The 14,067-nt window shown below is 36.4% G+C and overlaps 7 protein-coding genes across 7 annotated transcripts; 3 read left to right on the top strand and 4 right to left on the bottom strand.

Annotated features, from left to right (window-relative positions):
* Nucleotides 1-629: 629 nt before the first annotated feature.
* RO3G_00638 (uncharacterized protein) lies at nucleotides 630-887 on the top strand (the record flags this gene model as incomplete). The annotated part of the gene is made up of 1 exon (XM_067655229.1): nucleotides 630-887. The coding sequence occupies one exon, from the start codon at nucleotides 630-632 to the stop codon at nucleotides 885-887; it is 258 nt and encodes an 85-aa protein (XP_067511330.1).
* A 47-nt stretch (nucleotides 888-934) lies between these two features.
* On the top strand, nucleotides 935-1,924 carry RO3G_00637 (uncharacterized protein; the record flags this gene model as incomplete). The annotated part of the gene is made up of 3 exons (XM_067655228.1): nucleotides 935-1,179; nucleotides 1,353-1,467; nucleotides 1,631-1,924. The coding sequence occupies 3 exons, from the start codon at nucleotides 935-937 to the stop codon at nucleotides 1,922-1,924; spliced, it is 654 nt and encodes a 217-aa protein (XP_067511329.1).
* A 565-nt stretch (nucleotides 1,925-2,489) lies between these two features.
* Nucleotides 2,490-2,756, bottom strand: RO3G_00636 (uncharacterized protein; the record flags this gene model as incomplete). The annotated part of the gene is made up of 1 exon (XM_067655227.1): nucleotides 2,490-2,756. The coding sequence occupies one exon, from the start codon at nucleotides 2,754-2,756 to the stop codon at nucleotides 2,490-2,492; it is 267 nt and encodes an 88-aa protein (XP_067511328.1).
* A 2,208-nt stretch (nucleotides 2,757-4,964) lies between these two features.
* RO3G_00635 (uncharacterized protein) lies at nucleotides 4,965-8,312 on the bottom strand (the record flags this gene model as incomplete). The annotated part of the gene is made up of 9 exons (XM_067655226.1): nucleotides 4,965-5,199; nucleotides 5,268-5,422; nucleotides 5,477-5,941; nucleotides 6,000-6,275; nucleotides 6,407-7,349; nucleotides 7,404-7,511; nucleotides 7,689-7,749; nucleotides 7,941-7,980; nucleotides 8,100-8,312. The coding sequence occupies 9 exons, from the start codon at nucleotides 8,310-8,312 to the stop codon at nucleotides 4,965-4,967; spliced, it is 2,496 nt and encodes an 831-aa protein (XP_067511327.1).
* Nucleotides 8,313-10,851: 2,539 nt separating this feature from the next.
* Nucleotides 10,852-11,900, bottom strand: RO3G_00634 (uncharacterized protein; the record flags this gene model as incomplete). Its single annotated transcript, XM_067655225.1, has 2 exons — nucleotides 10,852-10,935; nucleotides 11,217-11,900. 2 exons carry the CDS (start codon nucleotides 11,898-11,900, stop codon nucleotides 10,852-10,854), a joined length of 768 nt encoding a protein of 255 aa, XP_067511326.1.
* A 277-nt stretch (nucleotides 11,901-12,177) lies between these two features.
* Nucleotides 12,178-12,615, bottom strand: RO3G_00633 (uncharacterized protein; the record flags this gene model as incomplete). Its single annotated transcript, XM_067655224.1, has 1 exon — nucleotides 12,178-12,615. The coding sequence occupies one exon, from the start codon at nucleotides 12,613-12,615 to the stop codon at nucleotides 12,178-12,180; it is 438 nt and encodes a 145-aa protein (XP_067511325.1).
* A 229-nt stretch (nucleotides 12,616-12,844) lies between these two features.
* RO3G_00632 (uncharacterized protein) lies at nucleotides 12,845-13,893 on the top strand (the record flags this gene model as incomplete). The annotated part of the gene is made up of 6 exons (XM_067655223.1): nucleotides 12,845-13,099; nucleotides 13,152-13,236; nucleotides 13,307-13,434; nucleotides 13,622-13,680; nucleotides 13,738-13,843; nucleotides 13,873-13,893. The coding sequence occupies 6 exons, from the start codon at nucleotides 12,845-12,847 to the stop codon at nucleotides 13,891-13,893; spliced, it is 654 nt and encodes a 217-aa protein (XP_067511324.1).
* Nucleotides 13,894-14,067: the final 174 nt, after the last annotated feature.

Here is a 14,067-nt window from a genome sequence, read left to right as displayed (position 1 = left end):
TCTACAGTGAGTACCTGGGCATGACTTATCACTTAGCAAAAAATGAAATTTGCTTTGTTAAAAGTCCTTGATTACTTCAAATATATACTAAAAATAGCACCATCGAGTACGCAAAAATGCTTGCTTGCGGACGCCAAACTCCAGATAATGGGATTCTAGATTTAGTTCCGTCTCGTTGTTTTTACACGTTTTCGATTAATACATCGTAAGAATCATATGTCTTTGGAGTTCTAAAGTTAAGGTTCATACGAATAACAGTAAGTCTGGAGAAGAGAAGAAGGTTGCATACGATTTATTGATATGTTGTTCACTATTTATGAAATTCATTCCATTTTTGGTGAATTCCGATCTGCGATATTAAGGAGAGAAGATGGAATAGCTTTTAATGTGTCGTGACTGGCAGACAATAATGATTGAGTTATTCTAAAGATATTGATTAGATGGTAGCAGAACAATAAGAACTCACTGATACACTACGTGGAAAAATTATTCGCGCATTTTATTAAAAAAAAACTAGCACACTTTTTAAATAAAAAAATCACACAAGTAAAATTAATTTAGCGTGCTTTTTAAAAAAAAATTCAGGTACTAAATAGAACCTTTTCTTCCTCAAGTTCATCGTAAAAAAGATGGATAATATTGTTTACAAAGACGGCTTAAAAAACCAATACGACAACAACGGAAATGAAATAATGGTTGTTCAAATGGAAGTAGACAACGAAATGTATCCGATTGAAAAAGTGACAAATTTTGACATCTATATTGATTTGAAAGAAGCCAAAGAGAGAAATAATTCATCCGCTGAAAACCTTCAAATGAATGATAAAAAGGGCTTATACAAGCATTATAAGGATGTTGAGAAGGAGCAGCTTTTCTTTTCTTGTTGAGGAAAAAGGAATGAGCCTTAGAGCTGTCACTCAGAAACTTAACATTAATGTGCGCACAGCACAAGGATGGGTTTCAAAAAACAATAAAGATCTACAGGAGTATATTCAAAGGTCGTCTGGTAGTGAAAGACCAGTCGGCAGACCTAATACTAACAGATGAGCATGAGGATTACACAATTCAGTGGGCGGACAAGCACACCAATTCCGTTGTACTAGAAGATATGCTTGATGCTTTGACTGAAAGGTTCAGATATCTTCAAATCACTAGAAGTGGCTTCTATAAGTTTGTTAGGTAAAAGTGTAGGATTGCCTTCAAGAAAGCGCATCTGTAACCTGTTGAGGGAAATGGTCCTGAAAAATCGAAAAGCACTACGAATGGGTTAAGAGATACATGGAGACTGACTTGGATTTCACAAGCAATTGTGTATTCATAGACGAAGCAGCCTTTCATATAAATCTCAATAGAAAATTTTCTTGGTCCAAAGAAGGAAATCGCACGGTTGTGAAGAAGCCCAGAACAAGAGCAAAGATTACTATCATTCTAGGTGTCATCACTCCTTTCGACGTTGTGAATATAAGTGTAAGACGTCCCAGAACACTGGCTCCGTCAAAATAGAGAAAAGTAAATGAAGGGAACAAAAACGAAAGGGAGCAATAATAGCGGTACAGTTATTGGCCATTACTTCAAATTTATAAGCAGTGTTTTGGATGTAATGGATCGTCATGAACAATTTCGCGGACAGTATCTGGTAATGGATAACGTACCCGTTCATACGCATGAAGATATTCAAAAACATATTGAAAGTCGTGGCTATGGGTGTGTGTATCTACCTCCTTACTCTCCTGAATTCAACCTAATTGAGCAATTTTGGTCTGTTTGCAAAAGCAAACTCAAAAGAGAACAGCTGTTGGATGAGGAAACATTACCGATAAGAATTACATATGCTTGCAATCGAGTCTTGTATAGCGACCTTCAAGGATTTTGTAGATATTCTGCATCCAAATTTGATGACTGTCTTAATCGTAAGCCTATTTAATAAACTTGCGCATTTCGCGTATACAGTAATGTGTGATTTTTTTTTTTTAAAAAAAACGCACACACGCTAAATTAATTTTACTTTGTATATGATTTTTTATAATATATGAATCATCCACATGGATTCTTGATAAATTAATTAGCTGAACCTGTGCTTCAAACAATTGAGTTTAATTTTTATGCGAACGCATATTCAAATTTTATGATATAACTTTGCGTACTGTATTTTTCAAATTTTTGGGAAAAATAAAAGTTTAGGAATTTGGAGATAGAGCAAGCAGTGAAAGTGAAAGAAAGATATCAGAAGATATAAGTATATAAAATGAATGTTAATAAAAGATTATCATATAAAGTATTATGTACAACTCACCTGCTAGGTAAGGGATGAGATCCTACTATGAGATTCTCATACAATCCTCAGAAGTAGCAGAATTTATGTATTCAAGAGCTCTTTCATTATTATGTTGTGACATATACGTAGAAATACAGCGTATCTTTTTGGCAGCCATCGCATCACAATTTCATACCGTACTACAAAAACTACACTTGAAAGCGATATATACTTCTCATTTTGATTTACATTGATTACATGTTTGACTATTGTCTTGAATCTCCTTTTCAATATCCTTGATAAATGTCTTGATCTTTCCCACATTAATAGCATGTAGGCTTTCAAATTTCTTTGAGACTTCCAAGGGTTTGTTTGAGTTGATAGATACCAGAACAGCTTCCTTTAAACTTTTGTAACCTTCAGTATTTAGACTGGAGATACCTTCAATAGACTCCAGGTTCCAATGAGTATAATCAGGAGAAACAGTGTTTTGGAGAAACATTCTCTTCAATAAATAGCTTTTTATTCATTTTTTCTTGTATTACATGAAGCCATTTAAGATAGTGATGCGGGATTGCATAAACACTTACTTCAGTTCGATCCTTAGAGTTGGGAGTGCCATATTCTTTCCAATATAAAACGACATCTTTGATAATATTCTTGTTAATTTCGTGCTTTTCAACATAAAAGAGCCATTTATGGTAACATTATTCACGGTTAGGTGATACCCTTTGTGCTCGTTCTTTTAGGGCAGTCAAACAAGGGTTCTGCAAGATAACCTTTTAAAAAGGCAATCAGTTCCTTACTCTAAGTTGCTCTCACTTTGTTGCCCTTCTTTATCCTTGGATCATATACTTTGGCTTCCCATGTCCTACTCTGAACGCAGTATATGTATCCGTTGGGCACTTGGTTGGCTGTCTGTTGGCCAACCAAAGCCCTATCCCAAGCATCCTGAACGCTCTCTCTCCAAGAAACATGCTATACAATGTCTCAACATGTATCGAAGATTACAAATGCTGACTACTATTAGAAATCTTTTGTCGTTCCTTTTGAACTTACTACCCACTCGTAAACTGCACTCCTTTTAATCTGTTTCCTCTTGGTTCCTTCACTGGCCCACCATATGTCTGATACTCTTTGAGCTTGATCATCTTCATCACCAAAAACTGCCTTTCTCACTTCTACTCTTTCCCGAAAAATGACCCTTGCATTGGTTGCTACAGAACTCACGCTGGTGTTTATGACATGTCTTTTCCTTCTTACCCATTTACTTTCCTTTTACTTTTTTGTCCTTGATCCCAAAGGATGTTTTTGATCCCTTTATACTCCTTTATGATCTGACTTGGATGATTAAGATGTATAAAAGATGCCACACGCTCATTTAAGTCTTTTTTAATATAAATAAAATATTTAATCATAATTTTTAGCTCTGAATCTTTCCCTCGTCAACAGTCCTTCGTGCACCTTGATATCCTTATCAAGGCTGGTGAAAATATCAGTACATTTGGCCTCATTACTCACAATACTAAGAAGGCACTATTGACTTTTAATCAACTTTCCACTATTGGTGTCAACCCAAAAGATTTTAGTAATTTGCTTGCTATTTGTTTTTTCCGCACAAATCATCCGATCTTAATTGGAAAATAGTCTTGCTATTAGCACTTTTAATCCCATTAATATGAACAAGCTTGAAAATACTCAAAATACATGTACTCGAACAGTTTTTAGTGAATCGCCTTGTTCTTCTACCAAAGTGATACTGCAAATGACAAACTTGCTTACAATAAAAGAACGTGTTAATATATTGCAGGCATAATTCTTCCTCTGGGCCTTATCCTTGCCTGTTGATAAATTTCTTACTACCCCCACCCCTCACATTCCTTCAACATTTCAACAGCCATCCATATTGGAAGAAACTTATCAAGTCCACTCTTTGGCAACATTGCCTATCGTTTGATGACACTCTTGACAAAAAAACAATTAAAGCAACTTCAACTTCAATTCCGACATGACAAGCTGTTTAATCGTCGATCCGAATCCGATTCACAGCTTCTTTCTGTCTGCCGCTCATATTTATGTATCAATTCCCTCTTTTGGCTACCAATGATTCATATAGAATGCAGTCGTTGTATCAGTTGGCGCCTTGGATGGTTACCTGGCGAAAACCTAAGCTTTGTCCTAGGCATCCTCACCAAAGACCCATTCTATTCATTACTTGAATATGCATCAGCTAGAAACTATTATAAACCTATTGCCATTATTTTTTAACATTTTACCTACCAGCCAACCTCGGTCCTACTCTAGTGAAGCTTCCTGGTTCCCTCGCTGATCGACTATATGTACCATCCCTCATGAACTTGGTTTTCTATATCATGACAAGATACTTCCATCGTCATTTAACGCAGAGCAATGAACCCTTGATTGGCTTCCGCAATTATAATCAACTTTTTACTTTCTCTCTACTTACTTACTTCCCTTCCCCTTCTCTTTTTTTCCTTTATCCCTTAAGGACTTTTGGTCTAACATAATTTGATATGGCTCAGGCGATACAATGCTTTAAGATAGCAAGCACGCATTGCAGTTACTTAAAATGTTTATAAATAAAGTATAACATTGAAACATAATATAACCATTCTACTTGCGTAAATTAATGTCTATGCCAACTAACGTAAAAAGAAAAATTCAAGTTTTATTTACAAAAATTAATAGTCTATTCGTCTTCTTCTCTTCTTCTCTTCCTTGAGCCATCCAATGAGCTTTCGGATGCTTTATCGCCTTCTTGTGCCCATTCTAATACAAGATGACGACCATACAAGTGAATATTGCCCATGTTATCGTATACATTCTTTGCTTCTTGCTTTGTCAAGAAATCCAAGAAAGCAAAACCACGGTGACCACCAGTGAACTTCTTGGGCATACGAAGTGATTTGAGTTGACCATAAGAGCTAAAGCAACGGCAGATATGTTATTATCAAATTCTGAGAACCAAATGATTTTTTTATCCACAACTTACCCGAATAATTCACGCAAATCTTTATCAGTAGCTTCAAATGGCACGTTTCTTACTACTAATTTAGTGGTCTCTGGTGTCTTTGATTTCTTGCTATTTGTGCCTGCTTTGTGATGCGATAATTTCAATTGAAGTGCATGTTCATCCAAAAGATAACCCTAAAACCATAATTAGTTTTCCCACATAAAAAAGAGTTGATCAAGTCTGTTTACCTGCATTGCGTTTATTGCCTTTTCAGCATTTGACTTGCTATCAAACTCCACAAAACCATAGCCCATACTTAATGTTTTACCAGTATTTTTTGGATCAGGTTTTACATTAATACGTGATGATCTATATCCAGGGATTCCCTTGAAGGCATTGCGGAGAGATTCAACAGTAGTGCTAAAACTGATATTCTTTACGAAAATTGAAGTAATGTCGTCACTACTTTCTTCTTCTGCTGCCAAAAGTTCTGTAGCACTCTTTGGCTTCTTCTCTTCCTCAACCTTTTGCTCCTTTTTATCATTAGCACCACCTCGTACAAACTTGTCTCTAAATAATCCACTAGGTGCTTTTTCAAGATAGATCAGTGAATCTTTGTAACGACGATACGCTAATGATTTAAATGCATTTCTTGCTTCGCTTGGTTCAAGGAATTCGACAACAGCAATTGTTTTAGCAGGAGGCATAAGAACCTAAATAATACGCGTGTCAAAATAAGAGTATAATATTCATTTTAATCAACCAACTTACTCGACCCAATTCACCATATTTTCCAAAAAGTTCACGCATGTCTTCTTCGGTCGTTCCGTATGGAATATTCTTTACCAAAATAATAGTTTCACTTCTCTCCTTTTTACCAAAGGTATCAAGTACAATACCGTGCTTTTCAAAAAATTCCTTTGTTTCATTCACAATTTGTGTTTCTGCAAGTGCAAGTCTGACAGCCATATTATTAGCATCTGCATTTAACACTTCAGACTTAGAGACACCCAAACGGTCAGCAATGGATTCAGCAATTGCATCTGCCTATAATAAAGATCAGATTAGGTTTTTTTTACAATGAGCTGTATGAAAGTATTTACACTCATATAAAGTGAGTTCCAGTTAAAGTCATTTCCAGCAAGATTTCTACGTTTCTTCTCCTTTTCTTTCTTTACTGAACTCAACTTGGTTCCGTTGGGACCCATCAACTCTTCTTCCTTTGTAGGTGGTTTCTCTTCACCAGGTATAATATGTAACAAACGACCTTGGAAAGTCTTCATGTCAAGAGCTTCATAAGCCTTTAAGGCATGCTCGGGAAGCAAGTAAGAGATGTATGCATAACCTTTGGATTTTTTGGTATCTTTTGCAATTGGCATATGGACTTCCGATAATGTTCCATATTTTTCAAAAACCTCCTTCAAGTCATCTTCTGTGCATGCATAAGTCAAGTTACGAATAAAGAGACGTCCTGTTTCAGCAATAAGGTCTTTGGGATCCTTTTGTTTTGTCTCTTCCTCTGTATCCATTGCTTCAGCCTTTGTGTCATCTGCCTCAGCTACTTCTACATCATTACTATCATTTTCTTCCATTTCAACATCTTCATCTTCCTCCTCAGTCTGTTTAGTTTTCTTGAGTGGAAGGTCTTGATACAATTCATCATCTGAGCCAGTGTATTGAACAGAATTTTCTGTGTTTTCTTCCTTATCGTTTTCTACAGCTGCAGCAGCAGTATCATCATTACCCCAAGTTTTGCCCTTTGATCGGGGCATCATGGCTTCCAAATATTCCTTTAACTTAGGATCATTTTTATCTGCATTCAACTGGTTAATGAACTCGTCTGTTTCCTTCTTCTTTTTGGCTTTGAATGCCTCTGTCTCCTCAACTTCAAACTGATCCTTATTCTTTTTGTTCTGAGACTCTGTTCTTTTTTCGTGAGCAGATGATCCCGGTGTATATTTACTCCATGCTCTTGGCAACTGTTCTGATCCATACGCAATGGCTTTCTCAACTGAAATTCGACAAGTGTTGATAAATGTGTTATTGAAATATTGTATAGCAGCATCTGCAACCGCTTCTGTTTTATATCCAATAAAACCGAATCGACGAGAACTTCCATGTCTATTAATACTGCGTAAGAAGAAAGAAATATAAAATTTATACTGCAATATTTACTTTGTCTTTACAAGCTTAGCATCAGTGACTTCCCCTTTCTTTGCAAAATGTTCACGGAACTTTTCCTCTGATAATTCTTTTGGTAGATTCTTTACAATCAAACGAGACCTATATAAGAATTAGATTCAGTTTGCTTTTAAGTATTTATCATGGATAGCTTACATTATTGTTGAAATCAAAGGTATAAAACATCTATAATTTTCTAAAAATCCCTCTATTTAAAAGTACAACAGTCACAACTGAAAATTGAAGCCACAAATTGGTCCGTTTAGGTATGACTTTTACCCCTCACATTTATTTTTTGTGTTCTTCTCAAAGATGTCTGGATTTGCGGCTAGAGCATTACCTAAAACAAATAATGGTACAGGAGCATTTATCCTTCAATGCCGCAAAATAGTTTTTAATTATTGCGAGAAATGGGGAAGCAACAAGGGCATGATGTAAAACATTGTGTTTTTAATTATTACATTTGTTATCATATAGCAAATACGATTAAAGTGACTTTTATTTATTTATATAAAATAAAATGATTAAAACCCACGTGAGCACAATCACTTTTGTGATTGAATTGCCTAGGCTAGATCAAGAAATGAGTAAAGAGCTAAAAACCTTTTTGATAGGCAAAAAGGAAAAAAGACAGAGAAAGGAAGAGGAGAAAGGAAAAGTATGAAGGATACTAGGTTAGATCTTGCTGACCCAGTTCACCAACTTGTTTCCAAGAGAGGGAATTTTCGAAGGGATCTTGCCATGATGGAGGTAGTCGAGTTCGAATAGAATTTGGCAGATAGTAGGCCAGCGGACAGTCCAGGCTGAGTGAGTTGATGAGGGATGTTTGAGAGCACCGTTCTTGCGTTTGGCTGGTAATTTGTTTAAAAGGAAGGACAAGGGATCAGGCTCGGTGGAAGGCATTTGTAGTCGTTGGTGCATGTGTAGGCACCGAATTGCATGAGAACGGGTGAGCATGTCAGTTGGATGGTAGACACACGGCTTAGATACACCGCCCGGTAACCAACCAAGGCGCCAGCGTACGACTCGGCTACGTTCAATTGAAGTCATTGGTAACCAGAGGATAGGGTCAATAGTTGATTGTGAGTGGCAAGCAGGCAAAAGCTTTGTGCGTGCACGCTGACAATTTGGTTAAACAAATCCTCGAGGTATTTCCGACAGATGATTCTGAACGTTTGGCGATTGAGATGTTCTATGTCTTGGTTACAGCATACTCGCCATAGAGGAGATGAAGTGAGCTTGTACCAGTGAGAATGGCTTGCAGAGGTTCGAAGATATGGTAGTAACCGAGAAAATAGAGTGTCATCAGGTAAATTCAGAGATCGAAGTATGAACTTGGCTTGTAGGATATGGACGCGATTTTTCATTGAGGGTTGGTTCACGAAATGGAGCATCACTTGAGTTGAAGAACGGGAGCCGTCCCCAAAGATTCGATGTAGACACTGGTTCTGACAAGATTCGATTGTTTGAAATTCGCGGTACTTCACCATACTGATGGCAGGGCCGTATTCAAATTGTGGACACACGATTTGCGTATAGAAACGAACAGAGAGAAGGCGATCAAAACCGGTGGGATTAACTCCAATCATTGCCATTTCGTTCATTGTTTTCAGTGCTTTGTTGATGTTGCCTCGGATAAGTTCCTGAGTGTGGAGATAACCACCTGGACGGATAGGGATTCCTAGGTATGGGAATGAATTTTGTTTTGGAAGTATTATGTCATACAGAGTATATGACTGAGTATCTTCAGGAAGAGATAAGATCGTACATTTAGCAGGGTTCCAACGGTATCCCAATTGGTAGCTGTGTTCCTCGCATTTTTGGAGAATAGCGGGAAGTTGAGCAGAAGAGGCTATGAGGACCACATCGTCAGCGTAAAGAAGGCAGTTGACAAATAGAGCAAAGTCGACCGGATCTTTTTCAGCCTCGTGTGGAAGCGGGTGATCACGTAGGAGGTTGGGTAGCTGATTGATGTAGATAGAGTGCAAGAAAGGGGAGAGGATGGAGCCTTGTAGGACACCAGTTTTATGCGAAAAGCGAGACGATTTAGCATTACCAAGGATAACTTCAATCTGTACTTCATTAAAAAGGTTTTTAAGGAGATCGAGAAGCGCTGGATCAAGATATGGTTGCAAAGTTCGCCAAATGTAGCTTCGATCCTCGGTGTTGTAGGCCGATTTGATGTCTAAAAAGGCCAATGTAGGGTTAATGTCCTTTTTAATGTACAGTGAGAACGGTAAATTTTGTCACTTTGAGAAAATTATTATTAATGGTTGAAGCTATAACCAGAGAACAAGCACTATGCATTTCCTTTTGCTTGGAGTGCACTGAATCTAGCGTAACTATAGCTCTAAAAAAAGCGGAAATGATTAAAGATGTTGATGTTTGCTTTGAAGAAAATCCATATAAACCCCTGTTACATTGTAACGAAAGAAGCAATTCAAATCCTTTGAAATATAAAAGATATCGTAGCAGCTTGCATTTGGTAGAAAACGACGTAGATTAGAAAACTCAAATTTTGTAATTTCAATTGTTTATTAATAAAAGAAGACTTATGTCCTAATTGATAGTATACGCCTAATTACTCATATCTATTTACCCCGTTGTTTTAAAGCTGGGCGACAATCAAAAAGTTTAAGATTCTCAGGATTGTTCAGCAGCTGGGCACTATCGAAATGCTTAAACTGATTTTCATCAATAAATATTTTTTGTAGGCTTGAGTTGTTTTTTCTGGATACAAAATTTTTGTAAGTATATTACTATTTTAGAATTTACGCTCTTTGTTACCTTAATAATTGTTTAAGATCTGTTTGGTTAGTGGTGAAGCCAACATAATCAATTGATATAACGCATATTTTTGGATTGCTGTTTAAAAACTCCAAAAAATCTATTGTGCTTCCATGAGTGTTATTCAATTGTGACAAGATCTGGTTTACATCTTTCACATCGCGCTTTGAAAATATTTGCTTCGCTGTACTAAGGGGAGAAACAAAGACCTTATCCATTAATGATCTTTTGTACAATATATCTATCATCCTTTGTAAGCAACTGACTCTGTTTTCTGCCTTTCCAACGAATTTTCTGCAATAACCAATCATTTGATATCCTTCTTTCTTCATTTCATTTATTATCTGTTGGTGTTTTGGCAATACTTTGACAATATCTTTTACCACAGAATCTATAACAACAGCCAGTAAGTTTTTGTGTTCTTAATTGTCAATTTCAAACTTACCGTAATATTTGTTGTTTAAGACATACAAGTGTCTGCTTCTAAGTTTTATCTCTTTTTCTTTAGTCTTTATGGTTTTTCGTTCAGGCTCAGTTAAAGTCAAATCAACATTTTGCGAATTCAACCATTGGCTAAACCCCAGAGGAGTCTTTTTGTCGAATTTATGACTATATTTCCAAATGATTGATAAGATGTCTTTATCATATACAGAAATTAGTTGGTAGCGAGGGTTAGAGAGGTATTCCTCTTTTGGTCTAAAAATATAATTAATAAAATCAACGACTTGACTTCCATTTTCTACATTATAAATTTAATTAGAAGTCAATGATTTTTTTAAGTTGCTTTCTAGCCTCACGTACCAAGTAAGATATCTTTCTTATTTGTATTGTTGCTGGGTATAACTTCAGTTATATCTTTTTTAGTTTTGTATAATTTGTACAAAGCTGGCGCGCCGAATACACGATGGTTGCAAACGACCATGGGGTCATATGTATTATTAGTGTAGCAGAGAATAACATCCGGTGATGTCTCCACATTGAGAAGACAAACTTTAACATTTTCCTTATTGTATTGTTTACAGTAAAAAATGCAACTGGCTTCTTCTTTGGAAATACCAATGTTGACTCCACTCCGACCTCCAATGTGATACTGTTGTCAGTAGAAGAAAAAATTGAATGATTTATAGCAGCACTGGATGAGACCTGTGGTGATGGTTTGTAGTATAATTTTTCAAAGGTGTTAGAATTCAAACCCCAATTTGCGTGCTTCTTCACGTCTTGAATTGAGCGTCCTAGTTCAACTGCCTTGGTACTGGATGCTGACCGAATGGAATGTGCTTGAAAATGTTTTGTGTCAATACCTGCATCTTGCATTGCTGATTTTATCCAATTGGTTATAGTAGATGGACGGACGGATGATGATTTCTTGTCTTCTTGTTCCAAATAAGTAAGGAAGAGCGCATGATCTTCTGGTAAGTTTGTACGAAATTGGCTCGTCTTGTTCAGGAAAGATTGTAACGTCTGTACCGGACACAGTTGCTGGTCTTGATATGTACCTAAAGTGATCGACTTGACTTGAGCTTCTTTTGGGGTTCTTGTATGAATAGTTGCTTGGATTTCTCCCTTGTGGTCGTTGTTGATGGTTATATCTCGATGCTGAAGACATCCAATATCCGATCTTGGTCTCCACATTGTTGCCATACAAAGTAGTAGTATTGTCTTTAACTGTAAATGTTGTAAAGAAAGGTTGCATGTTGGTGACATGGTATTCTGGATATGCTGTAGTAAAATGGTAATGTCCCAAGTGAAAAGTTGCTGAGTTGTTGGTATTTTTACTGTTGATCTTCGTTTGGCTGCAAAAAAGTCTTTGATAAGCTTGTGATCTGCTATTGGTGGTTTGGTTTCATGGATTACTGAGAATACTGAGGCAATTACCGAACGAAGTGTGTTGAGGTGGTTGTTACTGTATTATTGATTCGCCATCAAAAAAGCGAGGATTGTAGCTACAAGGATCTTTACCCTGAGAATGACACCAGTTTGATCATTGCTTCCAGTCATTATCATTAGCCCGTTGAGTTGATTTTCGGATTTTTTGATTAAGAAAGTTGATAGTGTCTTGATTTATACCATTGTTCTTCCTGAAGTTGTTGGTAAGGGCCATGCGGCTAAAGTCCATCTTGAGTTGAACTTCCATATGATTGGTTTCTTGAGGTGTTTCATTTGCAGTACCATCGGGTACCAAAATTGGCTTGACCACAGTGGCATCACCAGAACTACTCTCTTGAGATGTTGGGATTTGATTTGCTTCAAGACTCTTGGGATCAGTTTCCAAGGTGGGTGAAGGTAAAGTCCTCTGATGTTCCAGTTCTCTTGAAATGCATCGATTGCTGTTGCTTCTGGATCCAGATTCAGTGCCCAATATTGTTGTAGTTGCCGATTGTGTCTCGCCGCGAATGCATCCACTTAAAGAGGTCCCCATTGTCTGTTGATTAATTGGAACATTTTCTTCGGGATTGTAGATTCGTAAAGTGGCTGCTTAATTCGACTCAACTGATCTGCTTGTGTGTTCTGTATCCCTGGAACGTGTTGGTAAATTACCTGAATCTGAAACTGGTTGCATAGATTCTGTATTTGTATCGCTAATTCTTAAAGGTTTAAGTTTACAACTTTTTTTATTTTATTTTTATGGATTTTTTTTTCTACTTTAAATGATTGCAGAAAATGAAAATTTAACTCAACGAACAGACAATGTTTCATTACCGGCAGTAGAGCCTATACTAAGACCATCAGTGGATACCATATTGGGGCCTGCATTAGAGCAGCTCAATAAATCAATAAGAAATGTGTCAGACAAGTATGAAAAATTAAATGATCTTGATGGCGCTTTGATCGATTTCAATCGTTCTTTTGGTTCATTTTTGTTTGGCTTACAAGCAAATAACGAAACTATACATTGGAAACACGTAAGTCTACCAAAAACTATTTGTTCAAGTATCTAATTAATATTTGAAAAAGTCACCAACAGATCAATCAGTAAGGCAATACATTACACAAAAACAACAAACTACAACTAATACAACTCATCTCCCTACAACACAACGTAAATTCCTCTTTTTTATTATTATTGCCATTATTATTTGGCTTTTATCTGAACTCGTCTTATGCAATAGATAAAGAAGCAATAACAGATGTATCTGTCCCAGCTGCACCCTCAACAAGTACTGAAAATAAAGCAAGGAAAAGAAGAAGCACAGCCCCTAAACCATTGCCTGTAAAGAAAAAGAAAATAGAATCTAAAGTAAAGTAGACAAAAGGATTAGGAATGATGATACTGAGCCTGACTTATTTATATATAGAATCAAATCAACGAAATCATCAACCATCTACCAGAACGTTATCGTGGGAAAACTGTAATCCTATTTTTTTTTTTATTTCCTTTTTTTTTTCACGAACAGGTTTTTCTTAACATATATCTACACATGTAGGTGGAAAATGGATATACCCAAAAGGTATTGGAGGCATTGATCGCTCATCCTAATGGACTGTAAGTCTCTTTTTATTTTCTGTAATATGTGTCCAAAGCTTAATTTATATATTTTAGATCTCGAAAAGATTTGGTGAAAGCAACAGACATTCCTCAACCAAAAGTGATTGATTGTTTGCAAGTATTAAATCGTAGCAAAGTTATCACGACTATAAAAGTACCTGTAAGTTTTATTATCTGAAAAGTATGTAGATTATTAATAATAATTTATAATAATGAAAGGGGAAATATGACACATTTTGTCTAAAACAATAAAGATCGCCTTTTGTGCTACTAAGTATTTGTTTTTGATGGAGAAACAGAAACGAATTATATACTGGGTTTTCACACGCTTTTGATAAAGATAACCGCAATGTTTGGAAATGTTTGAAGATTTTATAAAAGTGA

Source organism: Rhizopus delemar, genomic scaffold (genome assembly GCF_000149305.1).
Source record: "Rhizopus delemar RA 99-880 supercont3.1 genomic scaffold, whole genome shotgun sequence".
Classification (NCBI taxonomy): domain Eukaryota; kingdom Fungi; phylum Mucoromycota; class Mucoromycetes; order Mucorales; family Rhizopodaceae; genus Rhizopus; species Rhizopus delemar.
The sequence above is the reverse complement of the archived record's forward strand: the minus strand, read 5'-3'. Positions and strand labels throughout refer to the sequence as shown.